General features: G+C 39.5%; 1 protein-coding gene across 9 annotated transcripts in view; it reads right to left on the reverse strand.

Moving 5' to 3' along the window:
- The window catches only part of LOC149201974 (pre-mRNA-processing protein 40A-like), a 441,059-nt gene that overhangs the window by 397,356 nt on the left and 18,068 nt on the right, over positions 1-25,635 (reverse strand). For all 9 annotated transcript variants that reach the window (XR_016253884.1, XM_089403062.1, XM_089403058.1 and 6 more), the window contains exons 2-5: positions 17,659-17,750; positions 17,482-17,550; positions 16,874-17,368; positions 16,538-16,741 (exon numbers count right to left, since the gene is read on the reverse strand). Coding sequence is in view for 8 of the 9 variants with exons in the window: in XM_089403062.1 (XP_089259188.1) it covers positions 16,538-16,741; positions 16,874-17,368; positions 17,482-17,550; positions 17,659-17,750 (860 nt within the window). In the remaining variant the exon portion in view is untranslated. The remainder of the gene's footprint in view (positions 1-16,537; positions 16,742-16,873; positions 17,369-17,481; positions 17,551-17,658; positions 17,751-25,635) is intronic.

Consider the following 25,635-nt stretch of genomic DNA (forward strand, 5'->3'; position numbering starts at 1 on the left):
TAATTCAAAACTTAACTTCCTCTTGACCAAATCAAATGACCTTTAGGTCCATTTTGGTCCTCTCAAAAAGAGAAATTTAACGCAAGCATCATCTTGGTCATCTTAGCTAACCAATGTGGAATTTTACCGTAGTTGCAAAAATTAACACTCCCTCTCAACTAGGGATAATTCCACTTATCCATATCTTTGCATCATCTTGTCAAGTTGTTGTAATGCTTGACTATCTCTGCTCAACTCTAACTATTGAAACTTTCTCTGATCTAAAAGAAGAAAAAATTGTTACCGAAGGGGAGCTTAGTCTACCACCCTCTATCCATCAGGCTGTTGTCTGGAATCTCTGCTATCGCGCTGCTACCCGGAATATCATCATCAGAGAGTATATCATCAAGGAGCACATCTCAACCTGGAACCATATTGGGGAGCAATATCTTCCACCCATACTGAGCAATAGGATAACTCTCCTCACAGGGGAGTACACCCTCAACCCTGAAATCTCATCGGGGAGCTTACTCTCTACCCAGAATCATATCGGGTTATCTCAACCCATCCTATTGCCTACTGATCTTCCCATCAATGGTAGAACACCTGCATCATAATCGACTTGGGTTGTACACCCCAAGTACACTCTCAACTCGTTGGCCAAAATGAGGAGCGGTATTCCCATCAAGTTGGCCTACTTGATGGTATGATGCCAACTGGGGTATACTCTACAAAGACCAAGAGGGGAGCAGCATTCTCCGACCCTATAAAGATAGGGGAGCAACATTCTTCAACCCTGGGTAACAGATAGGGTACCGCCCTATTGTCCAGAGTTCCCTCAACCCTAGGAGCCCTTTATCTCAATTCCTCACCCTGGGAGCTCAGGTAGGGTGGGAAGAGTATGCTCAGTGTCCTCGATCAGCGTTGCCCCTTATCCGAAGGGGCTACATCCATCAGTCCAAGTTGTTCTCTAAAGAATGAGAACTTTCTCTTTGGTAATGCCTTGGTGAGAATATCTGCAATCTGATCATCTGTTGATATGTGATGGAGCTTGACGGCTCCTCTCTACACCATATCTCGAATGAAGTGATATCGAATTTCAATATGCTTGGACTTGTCATGGAACACAAGATTTTCTGCCAAACGGATCCCACTCTTGTTGTCACAGTATATTACTGTGGTGTCTAGGACCTGCTCAAACAGCTCTCCAAAGAGCTTTCTTAACCATACTACCTCACAACTAGCCATGCTAGCGGCAATATATTCTGCTTCGGCTGTGCTCAATGCTACAAACTTTTGTTTCCTGCTCATCCAGGATATCATGGCAGATCCAAGGCTAAAACAACATCTGGATGTACTTTTCCTGTCGAAAGTATTTTCGGCCCAATCAGCATCGGTGTATCCATGAAGCTGAACATTTCCTGCAGAATATCTCAGGCCAAGTGTAATTGACCCATGCAAGTATCTCAATATGTGTCTGGCAGCTATCCAATGTGAGTGGTGGGGCTTAGTCATAAACTGACTCAGAGTGTTTACTGCATAGCATATATTTGGATGGGTGTTCACAAGGAACATCAGAGCCCCAATCAGTTGTCTATACTGAGATGGATTTTCTAAGTCTAGTCCTGTAGCATCTCCACATAATTTCTTGAAATTTATTTCCATAGGAGTGACCATGGATTTACATTCAGTCATTCCAAATCTTTCCAGTAACTTTACAATGTATTTCCCTTGCGAGAGAAAAATTTCACCAGACTTTTGCCACACTTCAAGGCCCAAAAAGTAGTGCATAAGACCAAGGTCTTTCATTTCAAACTCAAAGGCTAGCTTCCTCTTACATTCGATCATCAGAGGCTCACTACCTGTCAAAAATAGATCATCAACATACAAAACCAGAATCAATAGCATACCTTGGATTACCTTAAAGTAGAGGTTCTTGTGAATCCAAACTTTATTAAGTAGTTGTCAATACACGCATACCAAGCTCGGGGAGCTTGCTTCAAACCATACAATGCCTTCTTCAACCTACACACATGTGTTTTCCGGTCTTCCACTTCAAATCCTTGTGGTTGTTCAACATATACCTCTTCCTGTAACATGCCATGGAGGAAGGCGGTCTTTACATCCATCTGATGAAGATTCCATCCCTAACTTGCAGCAAGGGAAACTATAGAGCGAATGGTTGTATATCGAGCTATTGGAGCAAATATGTCATCATAATCTTCTCCCTCTTTCTGAGAGAAGCCACGAGCCACAAACCTTGCTTTATATTTCTCGATGCTGCCATCACTTCCATGCTTGATTTTAAACAACCATTTTGAAGTCGCAACAAACTTCCCTTTCAGTCTAAGTACAATATCCCAAACATCATTTTTCATAATTGATTCATATTCTTCAACCATAGCATCCTTCCAAACTTTCTCTTTTACTGTTTCTTCAAATGAGGATGGTTCGGCATGAATCATAGTACTCATTGCAGCAACATATCCCTAATACCTGCAAGGTAGTTTTCTTTCTCTAAATGATCTGCGGATGGGGACATTCCTTTCAGTATCATGTAGAGTGTTGCGGGGCACGGTGATCTCTTCTTAGAGGGAGGATCACTAGAAGGAGGATCTAACGGATCCATAGGCTCTATGGGATCGTCAACCATATTAGGTTCAAGTGTAGCTGGACCATCCAGAATGTCCTGGTCATCATTCTCTTCCTTGGGAGGAGGAGGAGGAAGATCTCTTGCTTTTCCAAGAGCTGCATCTTCATCAAATGTTACATCCCTGCTAATTTCGACCTTTCTCTGACCAGGAATATAAATTCTATAAGCTTTAGAATTTTCACAATAACCCACAAACGTACCTTTTCTGCCAGTAGCTTCCAATTTGTTCCTTTTATCTTTCAGCACATGAAAATACACTGGCATCCAAATACATGAAAATGGCTGATATCAAGCTTGATCCCTGTAAATATTTCTTCAGGAGTCTTGTTTTCCAACACTTGATGAGGCACCCTGTTCTGAACATATACCGCAGTAGATGTAGCTTCGGCCCAAAGGAATTTTGGCATATTTTGATCATGGAGCATAGCACGAGCAGCTTCTAATATAGATCTATTCTTTCTTTCGGCGAGACCATTCTATTCAGGAGTATATGGCACAATCGTTTCCTTTTTTATTCCGTCTTTCTTGCAGAATGCTATGAATTCTTTTGACATGTATTCTCCTCCATTGTCGGACCTGAAGACTTTGATTCTCTTACCTGATTGATTTTCGATCAATGCTTTGAATTCCTTGAAAGTTTCGAAGGCTTCATCCTTGTGCTTAAGATAATATATCCATGTCTTTCTTGAGAAGTTGTCAATAAAGGTAATGTAGTAGAGATGACCACCAACAAAATGTACAGGCATCGGACCACATATATCAGAATGAATGAGATGAAGAATGTCATAAGTTTTGTTCTTACTGGAGGGAAATGGTCCCCTTGTTTTCTTTCCACTTGCACAACCTGGGCAAACTCCATCATGTTGGGCCTGAACATCGGGAATACCAGAGACCAATTTCTTCAATTTCGGAAGAGCATCATAATGAAGATGAGCTAGTCTGCAATGCCATAACTCGCTCAAGTAATTTGTATTATGAGCCAATGCAAAGAGAGGTCTTTCTATGACCCTGTAGAGTCCTTCAAATCTCGATCCTAGTGTAAAGGCATCTTGCATAGATGAATCAGCAGGCCAAGATATAACTTTCTCTTTGATGAAGGCAACCCTCATCGCTTTGCCTTCCAATGCAAATACAGATACCAGATTCTTCATTAATCTCGGTACATACATGACATCATGTAGCAGGGTAGATTCCCCAGAATTTAGTTGAAACTTGACGGACCCAAAACCTTTCACGTGATGAGTAGAATTGTCTGCAAGAATTATCCTTAACTTAGTCTCCCCTCTACCAGATCAGAGAGGACTTCTTTATAACCAGAGAAATGATGAGTGGCCCCACTATCAACTAGCCAACTATCCCACAAATCCAGTAGAGAAGAACTAGTAAGAGCAAAAATGAGAATGTATTCAGATTTATTTGCAGTATTAATTTCATATCTGGGTGCCCTTTGCTTCTTTTGAGGGGGATGATGTTCTTCACGATCGCTTGAGGAGTCTCTTCTTCTTCTAGCGTCTCTTCTGTAACGATTCTTTCTTTGATAGTCTTTTCTTCCTTTGTTATTGTAGTTGAAGCGTGATCTCTTCCCTTTCTCAGGACAGTTTCAAGCATAATGACCTTTCTTATGACAATTGAAGCATTCAATATGAGATGTCGATCTGTCATTCCTCCTTTTTGGATTTAGAAAGGAGGGCTTCCTTGAAGAACTTCCCTTTTTCTTCTTCCTTTTGCCACGAGTGATGTATGTTGCAGGTTCTCCTTCTTCATGCTTTTGAATTCTTCCTCTTGCTATCAACCTGGATTCTTCTTGAGTGAGTTTTCCCACGATCTCATCATATGTCGGAAGAACATTACTGTTGCTGATGGTAGTAATGAAGGTTTCCCATATAGAGGGGAGACCTCTAAGAGTCACTATTACCAGTTCCCTGTCAGGTATATTTTCTCCAACTCTCTGCAATTGATCTCTAAGACAAGAGATCCTCATAATGTAAGATTGAACAGTTTCTCCTTTGTTCATCTTGACTTCCTTGAGTTGATATTTCAAGGTAATGATCTCATTTAGGTTATTGACTTCATACATGCCAGTTATCTTGTCATACATATCTTTGGACTTTCTTAAATTCCCAACATAAGCAAGTAAATGATCTTGTAAACCATCAGCTATAATTTGCTTTGCTTTAGACTCACCTTTCTTGTACCTATTCTTGAGTGTAGCAGAAGCATCTTCTGAAGGCTTGGGTATACTTCCTTGAACATACTCCAGCACATCATGGTTATCAGCTATGATTTCCAATCTGACTTTCCATGCAGCAAAGTTTGATGCATCACCTAGCTTTTCATGCTCCTTGAAGGTAGAGGACGACATCTTGACTTTGAATCAGGCAATCTGCTTTTTGAAGGAGAGGGCTTCAAGACTTGTCTTCTCTTGGGCTTCACTTTAAACTTGCTCTGAAACCATGTTAAATTTTGTAGTAGTTCAATGTTGTATCAGTTAATTTAGCCCAATTTATCCTTTTCATTAACAATGCATCCAACTATTAGCAGTATAATCAATCATAAACGTAACTGAAGAATGAACAATATAAGCAGTGATAGAGAAGACAACAACACACAACCATAAGAGACAGTAGATTGGTCCAAGACCAAGGAAAAACCCCACAAGGGGGAAACCCTTTCAAATCTTCTTCTTCTTTAGTAGATCGTCATAAAAAGTTACAGCAGTGAGTACAATGAGCCCAATACATATAATCAACAGCAGGTAACAATAAATCAAATCTACAGATCTATAGATCTATCATAACAGCAGAGAAACTCAGACCTACAGATCTATAGATCTGTCATAACAGCAGAGAAACTCAAATCTACCGATCTACAGTAGAGAAACCCAAATCCATAGATCACTGATGTCGAGATGCCAAAACTCCAGATCTGAACTGGGTCGCTATCATCAACACTGTCTGTGTGCCACTAAAAGCTTCAGAGTCGCACTCACGAAGACAGTATGCAGGCAATTGTAACAACAAAGTCGCTCCTAGGAGGTCTTTGTCCATGCGACTATGGATCTGAACAGCAAATACCCAAAGTCGCTTTCTTGTTGGGTTGTCTGAGTGACCAATCAAAGCAAAGTCGCACTCTAGCAGTGCTATCTGAGCGACCGACAAGGAAAAGTCGCTCCCTAGACTACCTGAAGCGAGCGACCGGGGACCAGAACCTTCTGAAGGCAAAGTCGCTCCCTCTAAATTGCCTCCCAGCGACCAAAGGACCAAAGTCGCTCTCTTACCCACTCTGTGCCAGCGACTATGAATGAAAAACTTCATATCTGTGCCAGCGACCAAGATCCAAAATACCCTAACTCAGAGCGAACCTTTTCCCTGTGATCTCGGACCCAATGAAGACTTTCGCCGATGAACCTGTGCGAGCCAAGACAAAGTAGAAGAATAAAAACATAACTTGAGTGTGTCCAATGAGCTTGAGGTCACTTCCTTTTATAGGTTGTCTTGAGAGTTTACTTGGGGTTAAGAATGACCCAAGTAGTTACCCAAGTGGTTAGGGCCGACCCATTCCATAATGAATGAATTAATAAAATAATTCAAAACTTAACTTCCGCTTGACCAAATCAAGTGATCTTTAGGTCCATTTTGGTCCTCTCAAAAAGAGGAATTTAATGCAAGCATCATCTTGGTCATCTGAGCTAACCAATGTGGAATTTTACCGTAGTTGCAAAAATTAACATAGGGTTGATGTGTAGATTGAGCAGAGGCAGAATTATTTGACAATTTCTTGTATTACAGTATTGATATTAAGCAGAGGTGGATCCAATCTTAAAATTGCGAAACATCGTCTGTCGGTTGATCAAACTGGAAGGGTGTTGCAAGGTGAGAGAATGGAGTCTCCTTCAGGTTGGAGCTTGAGAACACTTCAAGGTGGCAGGGTGGTGTTAGGGCAGGTCGATGTCTACACAAGGCATTGGAGCGTTCATCCAGTAGCAGTTGGTAAACAGAAGGGGGGTTTCCACCTAAAAATCTATGTGTCTACTATCTCTATTGTTATCCATTATTGAATGGTGTTGAAAAATGTTTATGTTTATCTGTTGCTAATAACAATTAATGCTCTGTGAAGTTAAAAATATACTAATTATTAAGAAATACTAATTCACCCCCCTCTCAGTATTTCCAACAATACCCAACGTTAGCCATTTTTGGTGTAATATATTTTAATATAATTCCACCATGGATATTTGTTAAAACAATATAATATAATTGGCATGTTGTTATGCTAAACCAACCATATAATGTGTGATCCACTGTTCTAAATAAAATATATATAAATAATGATGATAATTGTAATAATGATTAATTAATTAGTAATTAGTACTGAAGAGGCATGTCTAAATGGGACATGACCGTTCGTTAAGGGACACCTACCTAGGGTATATAAGCAGGCCCTCACTCTTATTTGTAACATCATTTTGATCATACATTTTAATATATATTCTTGTATCTTCAATGGATATTTTCATATTCCAAGTCTTTTGGAGTATTTGACTTAAGTAAGAACTTTGTTCATACCATTGGTATCAGTGTTGTTCGATCCTTTGGCTGATCAATCGCTGCACATGAGCCTCGTTCTCTAATCCAGGTCTTTGACTGTCAAATTCGTCAATATTGTTGTCGTTGAAGCGTTCACTACACCAAATTTGGAGTTTCTCCGTTTCGCTAGGCCTTTGGCCATTTAAATAATAATATTAAGCAAAAAATAAAATAAAAAGGTGGGGCCATATATAGTTGGAAAGAGAAAAAATTATATTAAAAAAATAAAAAAGAAAGAGAGAAAAAAACAAAGTATATAAAAAATAAATAAAATAAGATAAAGTTTTATAAAAAAAGGAGGTATTTCATTATATATATACATAATATAAGAACAGAAAAATAATACGACCAAAAGTTATTAAAAGTACCATTTGAAGATAGGGAATTACTAAGTGAAATATATATGAAGGTTTAAAAATATTAAAAAGAAAAAAGAAAGTGATCAACTCATTAAAGTGATCAAGAAGAGATTATAATTTTGACAAAAGGAAAATATTGAGTCAACCATTGAAGAGAAAAAAAATGGACTCTGATTCAGAAATAATGGAATATTTCCAAAAACTTCATATAATAATTGTGCTTCAGTGCTATTTAAAGTAAAAGGGACTCTTGCAGGAAAAGATGTTACCATCTCTATCTCGCCCGCTGAAAAAAATAAATAAATAAATAAATAAAATTATATTAGACCTAAATTCGCAAACCAATCAGTGATTCTTGAGTTAAATATAATCGAAAAATTAGACTTCTTGGACAAAAACCAATACAAAACAACTTATTTACAGTTAAACATTGGGGTTTATACATTTATGTCACAGTTTTTGTTTAATCTCTATGGAAGGATCAAGGTGACATTATTCTGAGATCACACTGGAAGGGAAACACTAGGATCTTTTACCTTGAATACAAAAAAGAGGTTTTTGACATTTTCCTACATAAAGAAAAAAATAACATTACAAGATGTCACATTGAAGCCAGATTCAGTGACGCCAGAAGACATCCAAGATATTTCAAAAGTAATTTTTCAAGAAGGTAAAAAAGTACTACAAAATATGCAAAGAGAAGTTGTGTTAGGATATTCTGACACATAGGAAATAGTTAAGTATGACTTGGTCTAGTGTAGAGTTAGGTAAAGTATGTTTCTTTACTATGTAGTTTTGTAACTTACAACCCGACGGTCACGATATGTTCTAGACATGAAGTGATTTGATGGTTCATTCTCTCCTCGGTATTACCGACACTTGATCTGTGGCTTAACACTCGATTGGTCCATGATTTCTATTTAAAGAGCATGGAGGGTCATTTGTAAGGTGGTCGTTCATGAGAGAAGCTTATGTAAATTGTCTTTTTTTTACATTAATAAATTCACTAAAGTGGCCGCGTTGGCTCAGGCCAATGATTGTTTCCCTCTTTGAAGGTTTTAACCACATCAAAAATACTGGTGCATTGATCTGTGATCTGTTTGTGAGCAGTGTCCTTTGGTGTTCTATATGAGTAACTTACCCTGTAAATTCCTACATGGTATCAGAGCTATTTGAGGGTCGCATCCGTTGGTGATCCAAATCCGAAGCCGGTACAACTGTATCCAACTGTCATTTCTTAGATCTACTGTTTCTGACCGCTTTCAAGCCAAGAGGGCTGCTCTATTGTGTTAGGAGCATATGTTCCAATGAGGAACCCCTTTCGTTTCACGCGAAAAGGTTTCCGGTAGCCCTAGTACGTCATTTTTAAGATCTGGAGGTATATAGTCTTTATTTGCAGATGTAGTTATTTATCCCTCTGTTTATTTTGGTTTATTTATCTCTCTGTTTTTTACTACCGGATCTATACCTTTCATTTTTGCGTATGCTCTTTGCCCCGCGACTTTGTGCAATCTATGCAAATCAGAAACAGAAAGGAAATATTTTTCTCATGCGTATGCTCTTTTCCGTTGCGCCTTAGTGTGATCTCGGAATGAGGAAAATATTTAGTTTCCGGCAAAATCTAACTTCAAGTTGTAAGGTTTGTTTTTTTGCATGTCTGTTTTGGGTTGTGTGGTTTTTTGTTATGTAGGCAAAAAGAGTTTTCTAAAGTAAGCACGCACTCCAAAGTTTCGGTGACAAAAAAAAAAGGAAAAAAAAAAAAAGAAACCCATCCTTTTTTCCAAAAATTACTAACCTTTTAAACTAGCTCACTTGGTCCAAAGTTACTTTATGAGAATAGATGTCTTGGGTTCAAGTCTTTCCTTTTGTTGAGTTACTTTTTCAAAAAACACATGTAACTTATGTTTTAAAGTTACTTTATGTAAAAGTGTTATCACCCATTATGAGAAGTGAGTCACTTATAATTCTAAAGTCTCTTTATCTTTTATTTAAGTTACAATTTAGTGGATAGCTCATAAAGTACCATTGTAAAAGTGACTTTCACTTATTTATAAAAGTGGGTCACATAATTTTTTCTTTTAAGTGAGCTAATTAGATTAACTTTGGAAAGGGGGGATTTTTTTTTAAATATAACATTATCATTCACTTCTGCACATTCACGTACTTCGTCAGCATCCTCAACAACTTTTCTTCAAAAAGCCATACTTCTTCATCCAGAAGCCATTTTCAGAGCCGTCTTTTTTTAATCGACCTAATTTTCCAAGATCTTTCCATTGGAACATTTAGTTTCAGCATCTACAGCTTCAGTTTCTGTTAAAATGAAAAGTCCATGCCAAGTTATTCTTGACAGCACCAACTACTTCCAATGGGTGTCTTACATGGAGAATTTACTTAGAAGTAAAGGTCTTTATAGAATAGCTTTAGGCCAAGAATCTAAACCTAAAGATGAAGATAAGGCAGTGAAATGGGAAAATAAGCAAGATCAAGCACGTGGGTTGATAGAGATGTCTATGTCTCCAGACCTTAGCTTCCCTATCGCAGAACTTGATACCCCTGATGAAGCAATGAAACAACTCAATAAAGTTTTTGGAATTAAAAATGAAATTAGAACCCATCAACTCGAAAATGAGTTGCTTACGTTGGACCCCAATAATTTTTCTTCCATTGAAGATTTTTGTCCAAGTTCAAGACCCTTGGACTTCTCTTGGAAGGTGTTAAGGTTAAGAAAGAAGATGGTAGCCTTATCTATTCCATTCTTACTAAGTTAGGACCAACCTACTTTGTGTTTGTTTCCACCTTCCATTCTACTAGAGAAGCCTTTATTTCTCAAGGACAAGCCTACAAGTCCCCCTCTTTTGATGTTTTTTGTGATTCTTTAATAAGAGAACAAGAAAAACTCTTACATCTTGGTCTTCTTAATCTTGGAAACTCTTCTAAGAAAGCCTTAGCCGCCTAGCAGCAACCAAGTTCAAAGAATCCTAAGAAGCAGCATCCTAAAAAGAATAGTCCTAAACCAACCAAGGGTCCTAAGCACTTTTAGTCTCAAATTGACAAATCAATTCAACAAAATGATAAGACAAATAAAACAAAGGGAAGAAGACTGATAAACATTACAACTTTTGTAATCGAGATTTCCACTTAGAATCCAAATGCTTTAAAAAGATGGAAGCCTTGGAAGCAGCAATGAAGAAGCATAACATCCATTTGGAGCACTCTTCAACTTCATGTGGTTGTCAAGCATCTCGGGCTGATTATGCACTAAATGTATCTTCTTCTTCTCATTCTCATGAGTGGCTCATTGATTCTGGAGCTTCTTATCACATGGTCAAAAACAAAGCCATATTTTCTTCTTTCAATGATTGTAACACCAAAAATATATATGTTGGTGATGATAGATCTGTTAGTGTTGTAGGGACTGGAACTATTCATCTAGACAATGGTCAATTTAATGATGTATTATGTGTTCCAAACTTATCCTGCAACTTTCTATCTGTATATCAGATAACTCATTCAGGTGAAGGTAAAATTGTTGAATTTTCACCTCATGTTGTAATTAAGGACCTAAGAGATCCTAGACAAACTTTAGCTACTAGCATTACTGATGACTCTACAAGGTTGTATAAGTTTAACAACTTTGGGTCATCAACTCTTCCCTCGGTATTTGTTGCTCATAATGATGAAGTGAGCAAACTTTGGCATGAGCAATTTGGTCACTTAAACTATCGCTCCCTTCAAAATGTAAAGAAAATATGGTGACAGGTCTTCCTATGGTATCTTGCAGAGATGGTGTTTGTTCCGGATGTGTACTCAGAAAACATCATTGAGATAGTTTTGAAAAACGTGCCTCTTGGCACGCCTCAGCCCCTTTACAGCTTGTGCATAATGATTTATGTGGTCCACTTCCAGCTGTTTCATTCTCTAGCTACAAGTATTTCTTAACTTTCATTGATGATTTGTCCAGACGCACTAGGGTATACTTCTTAAAACTCAAGAAAGAGATATTTAACGTGTTCTTGGCCTTTAAGGCCTTTGTTGAGAAACAATTTGGACATCAAATTCTTAAGCTAAGATTCGATCATGGCGGAGAATATGTTAACAACAAATTCATCAACTTTCGCACTGAGCATGAAATTCAAATGCAACATACTGTTCCATATACTCCACAACAAAATGGTGTAGCTGAAAGGAAGAATCACACCTTAAAAGAAATGGCTAATTGTATGCTTCAATCTAAAGGACTTAGTCTTAATTTTTGGGCAGAAGCAATTAACTGTGCAAATTACATAGTAAATCGCACTCCTACTAAAGTTTTAAAGAATATCACTCCAGAAGAAGCATGGAGCTCAATTAAACCAGATGTAAGTTACTTTCGTGTCTTAATTTTTGGGCAGAAGCAATTAACTGTGCAAATTACATAGTAAATCGCACTCCTACAAAGGTTTTAAAGAATATCACTCCAGAAGAAGCATGGAGCTCAATTAAACCAGATGTAAGTCATTTTCGTGTTTTTGGAAGTGAAGCATGGGCCCATATTCCCGATGAGAAACATAAAGCCTTAGAACCTAAGAGTGAAAAATGTATTTTTGTTGGATATTCTGAAGATGTCAAAGGATATAGACGTCTTCCACCTAAGTCCAAAAAAGTTATCATTAGAAGAGATGTAAAGTTTGTTGAAAATATATCGGCCTACGAGCCTAGTTCGGCGGATGTGCCACCTCTCTCCATCCCCTCTACTTCTGAAAATACTTCTTCTTCAAATGATGACAACGAGGATGACAATCCTCCCCCACCTTCTCGAAATCCTCCTTCAGCTCCTCAACTTTCGAAATGGGTCCATGCTACTCGGCATGTAGCACGTGCACTTGCAGCTGATCCTACAGATCAGCAACATGCACGTTCTCAGTTTGATAGAGCTTCTTCTTTACTGGCTTAAGCTTCAGCGAATTATGATCCTGACACCTTTGCAAAAGCTTTAGGCCACCCAAATTGGGACCAGATGGAAAAGTTGATAAACATAAAGCTCGTCTTGTTGCTAAGGGTTTTTCACAAATTGAAGGCATTGACTATACTGAAACCTTCTCCCCTGTTGCCAAAATGAATTCTATCTGCCTTGTTCTTTCCCTTGCTGCCTCTTTCAAATGGGAAGTCCATCAGCTGGATGTTAAATTTGCCTTCTTGCATGGGGACTTGCATGAAGAAATCTATATGGAACAACCTCCCGGCTTTAGACAAACAAACTCCAGCCTTGTATGTCAGCTTAAGAAATCTCTTTATGGTCTCAAGCAAGCCCCTCGGGCTTGGTATGCCAAAATGGATAGCTTTCTTTTAGATACTAGCTTTTCTAGGTGTCATTCTAACAATATTGTCTACACCAAGCAAGTGGGTAAGTCTCTTATCATTCTTGTTCTTTATGTTGATGATCTTATTCTTACTGGTAGTGATCCCAACCTTATAAACCATGTGAAGTCCAACCTTAAAAAGCAGTTTGAAATGACAGACTTAGGACACTTGCATTATTTTCTTGGTCTTCAAGTCTTGCAATCCAAGGAAGGCATTTCCCTTTCCCAATCCAAGTATGCCTGTGATATTCTATGCCACTTTCACATGGAAGACTGTAAGTCAGCGCCTTCTCCCTTTTAATATGGAGCCAAACTTTCATTCACTTGTACTTCCCCTGAAGTTGATGCTACCTTATACCATCAGCTTGTACGAAAACTTTTGTATCTGACCCATACCCGTCCTGACCTTTCCTTTGTTGTTGGCCTTATTGCTCGGTTTATGCAAAACCCACATGAAAGTCATTGGAAAGCAGCTAAAAGAATACTTCATTATGTTCGAGATATAGTTCAGTTTGGGATTCATTACAGTGCATAAGCATCTCCTCTATTGGTTGGTTTCACTGATTCCAATTGCGTTGGTGACCCTGATGATCGGAAGTCTACTGCAAGTTATATCTTCACTCTTGGTTATGGACGTATTACATGGGTTTGCAAGAAACAAAGTGCCATTTCTCTTTCTTTAGCAAAAGCAGAGTATCGTGGCACCGTAGAAGCTAGTAAGGAATCCTGTAGCTTCGCCAGATCCTATCAGAGTTTGGCTTTCAGCAGCAGCATCTAACTACACTTTGGTGTGATGATCAAAGTTCCATTCAACTATGCAAAGATCCAGTCCAACATCAACGCAGCAAACACATTGAACTACACATGCACTTCATCAGAAAGCTCATTCATGACCATGTTCTTGAAGTGCAATATTGTTCAACCGATGATCAAGTTGCAAACATCTTTACAAAGGCTCTCACAGAAGCAAAGTTTACTAAACTTCGATTTATGGTTGGAGTTCAGGAAGTTGTCACTAAGGGGGGATAGGCTCTAATGCCTCCTTCCTTCTCCTATTGTGTCATATTTGTGCATCCTTTAATCCTATCCCATGATCTCTATTTAAAGAGCATGAAGGGTCATTTGTAAGGTGATCGTTCATGAGAGAAGCTTATGTAGATTTTCTTTATTTTACATTAATAAATTGCCTGAAGTGGCCGCGTTGGCTCAGGTCGTGAATTGTTTCCCTCTTTGAGGGTTTTAACCACGTCAAGAACACTGGTGTATTGATCAGTGATCTGTTTGTGAGCGTTGTCATTTGTTATTCTATCTGAGGAACTTACCCTGTAAATTCCTACCAGTGGACAAAATCACCGCTAACAAGAATGAAGAAGTTTCTTGACTTAGAGGCCATAGTGAAAAATTACCAACGCAAATTAAGAAGCTTAAGAAGTTGTTGGAAAACAAAGTGCAACAACTTGTCAAAAAGAAAGCATCGAAATCTTCAAATGTAGAAATTCAAGTGAAGAAAAAAGGACGAACTTCGATCTAGTGAATATCACAACTCAAAAAGAAGACAAGCCAGTGGAAGAAACAACACACTCAGATGTTGCAATCCAAAGGATGCAAATTCAAGGTGAAGATTCTGTAACTAGCTCAACAATATCGAAACTTGAAGTAAATCAAAATATTGCCACACATATGATAAGGGAAAGACAAACCAAAAGAACTCCTTATCTACATCTGAATCACAAGAACAAACATCTCTATGAATCTACGAGTTTGTATCACTCAGAACAGAAAGAACAAAGTTACGTTCCAAACAAAAATGATGTATGCACCTTCCAATCTTACAATAACAATTCATTACAAGTTTCTAGTGATCGGAAGATTCCACAGAAGATTAATATAGGATGGTCAGATCCCTTCTCAGTTCGGCAATTTTATTTATCTCTCCAAAGATCATATCAACGAAGATGACAATCCCAAGACGAGAAGACATTCGAAACAAAAGGCAATGTTATGAATAAAATATAAATATAAATAAAGATGATAATTGTAATAATGATTAGTTAATTAGTAATTAGTACTGAAGAGGCATGTCTAAATGGGAAATGATTGTTCGTAAAGGGACACCTCCCTAGGGTATATAAGCAAGCCCTCACTCTTATTTCTAACATCATTCTGATTCATACATTTTAATATATATTATTGTATCTTCAATGGAGATTTTCATATTCCAAGTCCTCTGGAGTATTTGACTTAAGTACGAACTTTGTTCGTAACTTCGTACCACCCACATGTTAGATAAGACTTTGGCATGTAACCATTTTAACACTTTGCCAAATATACCCTGACGGTTTGAAGTGGCCCAATTCTATGTGAACGCGTGGTATCCATGTTGGTGGTCGTATTACCGTTGTTTAATATGGTACATGTGGTTGGTGGGCCGCCAATCTTGGTACGCTCCACCAACACCCGCCGCGCCCCCCAGCCCCCCGGTTACCATACAAAGTATAACACCATAAATATAAACATGTGCCTATAAATTAACAAGGAATGTTTGTGGCGTGATGGTAGGACAGAGTGTTGTTGGGCAGCAGATCACGGGGTCGAAGCCCACCAAGACCTTCTGGCCTTCTGAACAATGTTTTGACCAACAGCACTGGCAATGATTAATTGGACCACATAATCTTGCCAAATCAGTGCCACCTCATCATACAGTGCCATGTGTCAACGCTGGAGAAAGCCATGTGTCCATGCGTATGCCTGTAAACTCAGCATGTATTTAATCTGCCATGTGTCATGCTGCCATGTCAGCATTGACTTTGACTTTTTGTCCAATGTTGCAAAACTTCAAACTACAATAACTTTTGCATACGGAATCGAATTGACGCGATTCAAGTTGCGTTGGAATAGTCTCGTCGAGCTCTTTGATATGACGCTATTTCCATCAAATTTTGGAGACTTTGAATTTAGGCCTTTTTAGGATCTCCTAGATCAACATCAATGCGACATAAGTAGGAGGCAAATTCAGAGCAGGTGTGGTGGGTTGCCATGACTGAGTATTAACTCTATCCTAAAGAATGATGTCTGGGAGATTGCTCCAAGAATAAGGAAATCTGTGATAGATCCTAAGTTGTTGTTCATGATAAAGCATGCCACTAATGGGAGCATAAAGAAGTGCAAGACCAGTACCAAGAAGATTCTCCCAAAACGGAGTTGACTATGACGATACTTTTGCTCCAATGGCAAGGCATACAATCACATTTCTTCCATGTTGGTAGTAGAGATGAGGTGGATGAAAAGTGGTACAGTTTCTTTATGCATGTGGTATACCATTCAATGTTCTTCACTGCCCCTATTGGCATTATATGGTTCAGACCATCAAGAAATGCCCCCAAGGATACAAGAACCCCAGGTTTGAGAAAGCTAAATTTGTGTTACTAGACAAGGAAAGAGCAAAGAAGAGCACTGTCACAGTTTACAGATGAGTGGGTGGATGGTTGTACACCAACTGTATTTAAATATTGAATAGTAAGCCATCATGAGTTGTAACATATAATTGCTATTGTTAGCAAGGTTGTTTTACTGAAGTTTACCCTGAAGTATAAGCACAGAAACAGCTTATGATAAACTTACAGGCAAAGTGGTAGCACCAATCACAGCTTTTCCTCCACTATAAATTCCTTGTGGACAATTAGAGACATCATTTTGACTATCTGCTGAAGGGATCGGTGATACAGACTGCATCGAAATCTGTGGAACTTGAGTAGGTGTTTGGCTTGAAGGTGGATTTGCACTGAGCGAGCTTTGAAATTGGCCACGAGGCAAGGAGGTCACAAACTGGAAAAATAAAGGGATTCCATGTTGGTCAAGGACATAGTATAAGAGATAAAAGTTAACATGCTGCAACAAAAGGCAAACAGAACTCGCCCATAAATTAATTACTTTGTTTTGCATAAAGATAAACCGTACCGTAAAGGATGATGATGGTGGCATTCTCAAACCCCATAATCCAGCAGGAGTAGGCACATTGAAAGGTTGTGAAGATAGATTCCCACTATTCACAGGCCTTGGCTGCTGAGAATATGTTGAAGAAAGCAATTGCGATGAAGGTGTTGGTTGAGGCTGCTGAGAATAAGATGCAGAAAGCAATTGCGATGAAGGTGCTGATAGAGGCTGCTGAGGATAAGGTGCAGAAAACACTTGAGATAAGGCAGCTGGTGGAGGCTGCTGAAAAAAGGATGCAGAAATCATTTGTGAAGGAGGAGGCTGTGACTGTTGCACTGCCAGAAGAGGAGACTGCTGAACTTGTGGAGGATACTGTGCAAGCTGTGGTTGAACTGATGGAGACACACCAGTGGTTGTCTGTGTTGTAGCTTGACTCCTTGAAACAGTTTCTGCATGAAACTGTCTGCTTGTTGGAGACATAAATTTCTGCCCTGACTGTGGTGAAACTCCAGGCTGAAACTGCAGAGTATCAAAGACAGACCACAAGAAGGTATTGAGAACGTTCATGTACGAATTCAAGACTACAAGGAAAGGAAATGGACATATAGAAAACAAACATATTAAGATCATACCTGCAATGGTTGTGGAGCCCCAAATCTCTGAGGTAATTCAGAAAAGCCCAAATTAGAAGGACAAGGTCGCTGTACATGCATAACATATGCAGCACATAATTAGATATGTAGGATTCAGGACAGATATAAAGCATGAAAAAGCTTATCAGATGCATAAATCTTCACAACCCTACCTACCAGTGATCCTGATGCATGAGGGCTCTCTCCCAAGCGAGCTTGTGGGGCAGGAAGCGAACCAGACACTAATGAAGCAGCTGTTGCATTAGGAACTGGAAGGAATAATAAAAATTAGAACACTTTAAAATTGGAAGCATATGCAGTTGTAAAGAACTGTAACAAAAAATACTGGGCACTGGGATTCATAGAAGGTGTTATTTTCAGATTCCATTGTGTCGCATCTAATATCTAATAAGGACCATCAACGTAATGAAACTACAAGAAATCAAACAACTCATAACTTGATGACCATACAAAAACAGAAGTGCATCTAATTCTGAATGACTAAAGATGCATAAGCCATTCATTTATACAATCTTCAAGAATTGACAAGTTGACGGTGATGTTACAATCTCAATCTGAAAGCAATGGGACATGACTAAAAAAAGCAACACTGCAAGTGAAACATAGTTCCACTGAGAGAAGCAAGGTGCACTTGCAGCCTGGTGTGGCGGTGAGATCTGCAGAGGATCTAAGTGAAATCTCAGGCCCCTCAAGTCTCTGGCAGATTAGGATGGAAATCTGCAGAGGATCTAAGTTTAGCTCGTCCTGAAGCTGAGGAATGGAATTCCTATATTGGGATGCTGGTGTCACATTTCATCATTCTCAAAGAAGATGAGGAAGAATATCTAGTATGGTCAAAAAATTCAGAGACGGAGGAATATTCCATCAAGCTGGGGTACTCGATGATTATGGAGCTCCAATTTTGTGGGGACAAATTGTGGTGATGAAACATCTTATGGGAGCTCCATGCTTCATTGAAATGTACAATTATTCTCTGGTTTGCTATAACCAATAAACTGTTGACTTGGGACGCTGTTTTGAAGCAGGGCCGGGTGGGGCCTAGCAGGTGCTCCTTGTGCCAATCTGAGGTAGCAACTGCTTCTCATATTATTATTTTTTGTGATTACAAAGCTCAGGTTCTGCAGATTGTGGAGTGGGAATACAAACCAAAATCTAAGTGGGCACAGTCTGGTTTATTGGAATGTTTAAAAGTCTGGCTGGCAGACAAATCCGTTGCTTGTTTGGAAGCTTTCCCAAATGTGCTGGTCCTTTTGCATTTGGTGGGCTCCAAATTCAGCTATATTTAAGGATGTCTGCATTCCTCCGGAAGTGGCAGCAGGGGTGATCATTAAAATGACAAATGAATTCAGGATGGAGATGACCGTGAAGCCCAGGAATCCTTATGTTCCAGTGATGTCAGAGTTGGACTATGAAATTCCTTGGGGGCTATTTTGATGGTGCTAGCCAGGGGCGCCCCCTATTTGTGCAGTAGGAATGGTTTTAAATTTGACACAAGAACATTACTTTCATATAAGAAATGATCCAGGTCAGGGCACAAACAACTGTGCTGAGTTTATAGCTCTTTGGACCCTACTCTGCCACTTCCGAAAAAGGGATTAAGTAGCTACAAGTACTCGGGGACTCCAAATTAGTGATTGACTGGACAAATAAAAGAATCAAGGTGGAAAACTTTCTGTTATCTTATCTTATCTTATATTCAGGAAGCCATGCAGTCCTTTGAATGGCTCTCTTTCACTCACATATTCCATGAACTAAACCAGAAAGCTGATGCCCTTTAAAAAGAGGCTCTCTCTTGAAAGTCTTTTCCCATAAGGTTTTTGCGATTATATGAATTTGCAGATGGCTCAGAGGTCGAGTCTATGGAGTTTCTTTTCTGAAGTGGTTACTACATCGATAGCTTGTGTGGATCTCTGATCTGCTGTTCCTTTGTTTTGATTCTTGAAGGGGAGTCCTTGATTTTTTCAGAGCAATGTAATCTTTTTTGTCGTTAATGGTCAATGGTCAGATTATAGGGCGATAAATGTGAACAATGCAGTTGTAGTCTGTTGTAACTTGTAACATTCTGGATTGAACTCAATTTTGTTTCCAATCCTCTCTGGGGTGAATGTCTGTCTTGGTCCTTCTTTGGGACTGTAGATTTGTATTTCACCTCTCATGAATACAATGGGTTTTTTTCAGGAAAAAGAAAATGATGCTGAAATCTCAGCCTCAAAGCACTAATATGAGACTAAAAATAGCATACTGCAAGTAAAACATAGTTGCACTGATAGAAGCAAGGTTCTCTTACAGCCCACATGGTGCAAGAGATTTCCATGTAAATATGACCTGGGTAATGTTCATAAAATAAAATGTAAAAAAAGCATGTCTGACATCTAAAATCAGATAAATGGAAAAAGAAAAAGGAAAAATCAACATTAAAAAGATAAAATAATTAGAAAATGGCATAGATCCATCTTAACCCAGGTCTTTTGAGAAGCAAGAGGTTTGCACCTAGGCTCTTTTGATCCCCTGCAGTGCTTAAGTTCAGGATTTAGATAAATCTACGCTAGTTCTAAACATAGATGGAAGAAGGAAGACCAAATGAAGATTGTTTCCAACGAAAACCTCATGGCAAGACCTAAGGGATGCTTACCCACATTCAAATTGCATCCCCAGTAAACTAATCAGCATAGTGCACCTCACCCAGGGGGATTCAAACCAGGCACATGATGGCACAGAACTAGCCAAATGCCCAACAATGTTGCCAAGAACCAGTTAAACTAACCCTTTGGGCTAGACCTGACATATATGTGACAAAAATATTGGCTATTCAAACATGAGAAATACACGAAAGGAATCAGAAATATGAACCTAGAGAAATACAGGCATAGAAAATATTAACGTACACAAAAGGATAACCACATATAACAAGGCAAAGACAAAATGAAATTGGTCTGACGGTAAATTGTATATGACAGAACTAACTTTATTCTTGAATAATCACAATAGAACCCAGTCTAAATTGAGGATGCAACCATTCAAGGGTAGGAATATTTCCTAGAATGGATTTAAAGTTTAAACATAAAGTCTTCATTCATATGATACAACTAGACAGAGACTGCACAAGAAGCTCTGATCCAATAAGCAGCCACCCTCTAACTTCAGAAGGAGACAATCAAACAATTGCAATCAAGATAGGCCAATTTTCCAATGATACCAATGTCTCAGAGAAGCATCGTTCTAATTCTTCAAGATGTATTCCCCCAGGCAAACTACTATATCAGCAAATGTTCATGGAACTACCCAAGTACATGGTAAAGGACATGTACATCCTTAAAGGATTCAATGTATCGCCTCAAGGATATATTGAAGGTTTTAGGTTAAAAACTCTCCAATTAGAAGGGATTTCCAACATAAGTTTGAGTAGATAGATGAATTAAGCAAAAGACTTTATATTTAGAGACATAAAGGATATAACAACCAACAACAGAAAAACATCAGTCATATGTGAAGTACACAGATTTAGTTCTATCTTCTATATTTCTGTGTTAAAGATTTTCAATTCTTTAGAGTTAAAAAAATGGGCAAGCAAACTTGACTATAGGACAAGAACACCACACATTATCACAAACTTTTCCTTGCTATAAATGGGGCTCCTTTATCTTAGCTTGGCAGGAAATATCAATGGCCTTCATTCTTTTCCCTAATACCACTTTGTCCAACTGTAATAAAGGAAACAATCTCCAAACTCACAGCCTGCAAAGATTGGAACAGTTCAGCAGTTGCTCTAATGATGCCTTAACAACCATTGTGTTCATGAAGAAATCCAAAGCCATCTGCTTCTAGAAAATATAAGGATAGGCCTGTTACCCACCAAAAAGTGGGTAACCCCATAGAAGAAAAAAAAATCTCCTCCTTCGGACAGCCAGCCAGCCAGCAGCCCTACATTTGCTCAGTACGTGATGATTTGCCATATTCCTCCACAATTTGCACCAGTCAGACACCTCTCACCATCCAGCATTCCTCTTGAAGGAAGGTGGGTCACCATTCGGCAAGTATTTTAACAAATTTGCAATCATGTGTTTTTACTTAATGCTTTGAGCATTCTAGCATGGATTAAGGGGTGATCTGGATGACTGACCAATCTTGAATGTAAACATGTTCTCTCACTTTACCAGGGAGGTAAGATTTTGACTCTAGTCCAGTGGGACCTCCTCTAACGCCTTAGGGTTATAGGAGGGGCACTACTTGGAAAACTTGGATCGATATAGTGTGTCCACAACTTTTCCATACTTACACTCCCCACCATTCCCCAAATTCCATATCCATCCTTTGGGTTTGTTGCCATTGGTTCATTGGGATTGGCACCCCCATATACTCATACTTGGGTCTGGCCCGAAAACTTTTCCCTGGAGGCTGGTGCAGCTAAAAGAAAGGAAGAAGCATAAAATGGCCACAATGAAAGGAAAAGAAAATTAGAATGCAAAAGATGGTCGGGACATTTATTAGTGAATGGGCAAAAGCCTAGCATGAGCTCTACCCCCCTCATTGGCCATCACCCAATTCCTGAGCACTCGATGTTCCATCACATATTAAAGGAACCCATCCATGTCGCAAACCTAAGGAATGAGAAACTAACTCAAATGCTAAATCATTAAAAGAAAGCTTGGACGCCTAAGTTATGCTCCTTATCAAAGCATTATCAAAAAGAAGTAAAATGTGCACCAGAGGGGTGGAAAAAGCAAGCCAAGGAATTGGGGTAACTCATGCCTCCACGCTTGCTCCCTACTTACATCTATACACTTAAGATGATGGACCTCCATTAAATGGTCCCATGACCATGGCACCTTGCCTTGAAGTCTTTCCCATCCATTGTCATTATTATTGTTAGTTTTTGTAGCATCGGACAGGTGTTCTAGTCTCGATTTGTGTCAGAGAGGCTAAGAACACGAGATCTTCAAAACCCAGAAAAGGTTTCGCATGTGAAACGCCTTAATTATCTTAATTAACCATCATTTAAATTTTCCTAAGTCTTAGGAAAATTGGTTAATTAATAGTAATTAATTAAGGAAAGGTAAGAATGCGTTAGAAACTCACATCGGTTGAGTTTGAGATGATCTTAGCCGTTGATGGAGATCTAATCATGGTCGTTAGTCCACCAACGAGAGATTATAAAAGCAAGTCGATGGGGATGAAGATGGACACATCAAAGGAGAGTGAGTTCCTTGGCAGATCGAGCTATCCAACTGTAGAGGTCAAGCAGGGAAGAAGAGTTCGAACCAAAAGGAATGTTGAAGTGAGAGGGAGCAGCAGCAGTGATTTCTGATGGATTTCCAATATTGGAGAGTCAGCAACAAGAGGACCGCATTATTCCTCAGTGAGACTGCACAGGGCCTGCACAGAAGGCTTTAGAGGGCAGTTCGACTTAGCCAGAGAGGAGGTCGATTTAGGTGCTAGTGGCTGGAAGAAGCTCCAGGAGGCCAAGCGAATCATCTCCAATGGTTGAGTTGGGCAAAACAACCGGATCATAGCAGCTCCATAAGTAGTGCGAGTAAAGCCTGAGCAGAGGCTAACATAGGGGTTTTGAATGGCACAGATAGAGCCAGTTCTGGAGCTGAGATCAGCTATCAGGTGAGACAAATTGTCTCACTAATATTTTGGCTAGATTCTTTTGTCGGAGGATTGCCAGTTTGGGCATTTAGATATTGTACTCAGATTTTGTTGTTGCATATAATAAAATAAACTCTCATATGCTACACCGGTTTTCCCAGTTGGGTTTTTCTAGGGACTTTTGTCCAAAAAGATTGGTGTCATTTTTATTGTGTGTGCGCTCTATTTTTTCAACTCCAATTTATTTTCCACAGCATAATTTTATTAAGAAGAAATTGTAGTGTGATTTATTCGTTATTTGCAATAACAAATAAACTACATAATTAATCAGTTAGAAGAATAAATTCCAGTTGTTGCATTTCAAGGAATTTTCACATGGTATCAGAGCAGTGAGGATCAGATCAGAGGCTCAGAAGTCAGAGGAGAAAAGTTGTGCAGTTTCAAAGGGAGATCTGGGCAGAATTCCTCCAGATCTGCGCAAGCGAGCTAGGAGTGCGAATTGTAGATGCAGTGAGGTTTGATTTCCAGATCTAGGTTGGAGGAAAATTTGATCAGCCTCAGAAGTAGAATTTGCAGACAATGGATTTGTCGGATAGAGGGTTTTAGTGAGCAGATCAGTTGTTTCATTGAGCAGATCCGGGCACAACGATTTTGCAGTGAGGGTTTCAACAACAGATCTGTGCAGGAATAGTAAGAAAAAAGCACACGAAGATTTCCAATTTTCTCAAAGGGTTTCCAGATCCAGCTTCCATGAGGAAATCCATAATTTCTGAAACAGCAGGCCGCAACAGTTTTGCCAGTCAACCAATGTGAGCTTTAGGAGCAGCAGATCGTGTACCAGATTCCAGAGAAAGACTTGTAGAAGGTTGAGCGAGTTGCCTAGATGAGGTAGCAAGCAGTGTGAGTACTAGAGAAGGACATCCAAAGGCAAGCAGTAGCAAATCTACACATTTCCTAAGGAAGTACGAGTAGCAGAAGCAGGGTCGCAGGAAAGAGAGGAGATTTCAATTTATTTCCCAATTCTTACAACTTGCTAGAGATGGTCGTACAAGATTGCTAGAGGAGGTCGTGCGAGTTATCCAGAACACAAATCTGGGCAGCATATCGACTTCCTGCTGCGGGGGACATGTGTCAGAGGAAGTGCGAGCTATCAAGTGCAAGTTACAAAGCGAAGCAGTTTCCCAGTAAAGGACAAGGCTCGAAAGGGGATAGTGGGGCACCAGATCCAAGAGGAGTAGCTTGATACTCCAGTGTGCCAGATGGGCAGGGTCCAGTGCAGAAGCGGCCAGGAGATTCGTTAGATCAACTCCAATTGTTGCAGCAAGACCATCACCTTTACTACGGGGGGCCCACAGTATCATAGTAGCAGGTTCAGTGTCAGCAAGTGCAGCCAATTATTCAGATAATAACTACATAGCTAGTTGTAGTTAGTGCTCAAGAGATAGTTGCAGAACTAGTTGCAATGACACAAGCAACGCGAATTGCCCAATTGTAGGTAATGAGAGCAGTTCCAACCAAAGAGGTTTCCAGCTATTCCAGAGGAGGAAAGGAGGTCGATTTAATTCCAGCAAGTAAAGTCGAGGGAAGCAGTGAAAATTGGCTAGTTCCAGAGAGCAAGGCACGGTTCTAGCCAGAGACGATCAACGAGTTCATGTTTACAGAGACTACAAACTATATAACAGCATCGGGAGGAGAACCGGAGGCAAAATGAGTAGTTTCAGTACGCAGCAAGAGGCAAGGTGTCTATCAGAAAGGGTTTCCGATGACAAGACTGAATTTCCTGCAACAAAATATTGTAGTCCAATTAGGCATGCAGACAGGAGTGCAAGTTGCAGTAGAGAGGCTTTGCTAGAAGGTGGAGGGATTTCCCAGTTCTGTTTCAAAGGGAGTCTATCTTTAAGGGAGCATCCATATGGAAGCTTAGTACTTTAGGATCTGAGGTGACTAGTACATAGTAACACCGCAGTGGCTTCAGCAGTGTATGATCAGAGTTGTACAATGATAGCACAAGGTGATAGCAACTATACCTTTAGATGTAGGAGGAGCATAGTGCTTCAGAGTTACAGGTTTGGGCAGGGTCCATGGAAAAGCAGCAGCAGTTGCATTATACTCCTCATATGGATCATTATCTTTGCTACGAGGGCCCACAGTTTTCAGTAGCAAGAGAATCTGTGTCAATAGGCACAATCAGATCTTGAGGGACAATTGCAAACACTAGTTGCAGTCAATTACTTAAGGGGCGCAGAACCAGTCAAGGCACAGACAGTTACTCAATAGACAGTGCAGATGCTAGTTGCAGTCAAAGACCTAGGAGACAGTTACAAAGCCAGTACAGAGACACAATAGATAAATTCTCAATTGCAGCGCAAAGAAAAGTTGGTAGCAGTGCAGGATGGCACAATGCAGATGTCAGCGACAATGCAGGATGGCACATTGCAAATGTCAACAACAGTGCAGATGAATTAGAGTGTGCATAGTAGCTTGATGGATAGCGACAAGCTGTTACGGATGTCAAACATCAGCATCGTGAGTGAAGATGTTATG

The sequence above is a fragment of the Pinus tabuliformis genome, chromosome 2_1, assembly GCF_031772625.1.
Source record: "Pinus tabuliformis cultivar Carrire ecotype Pingquan chromosome 2_1, CPIR1, whole genome shotgun sequence".
In the NCBI taxonomy this organism is placed as follows: domain Eukaryota; kingdom Viridiplantae; phylum Streptophyta; class Pinopsida; order Pinales; family Pinaceae; genus Pinus; species Pinus tabuliformis.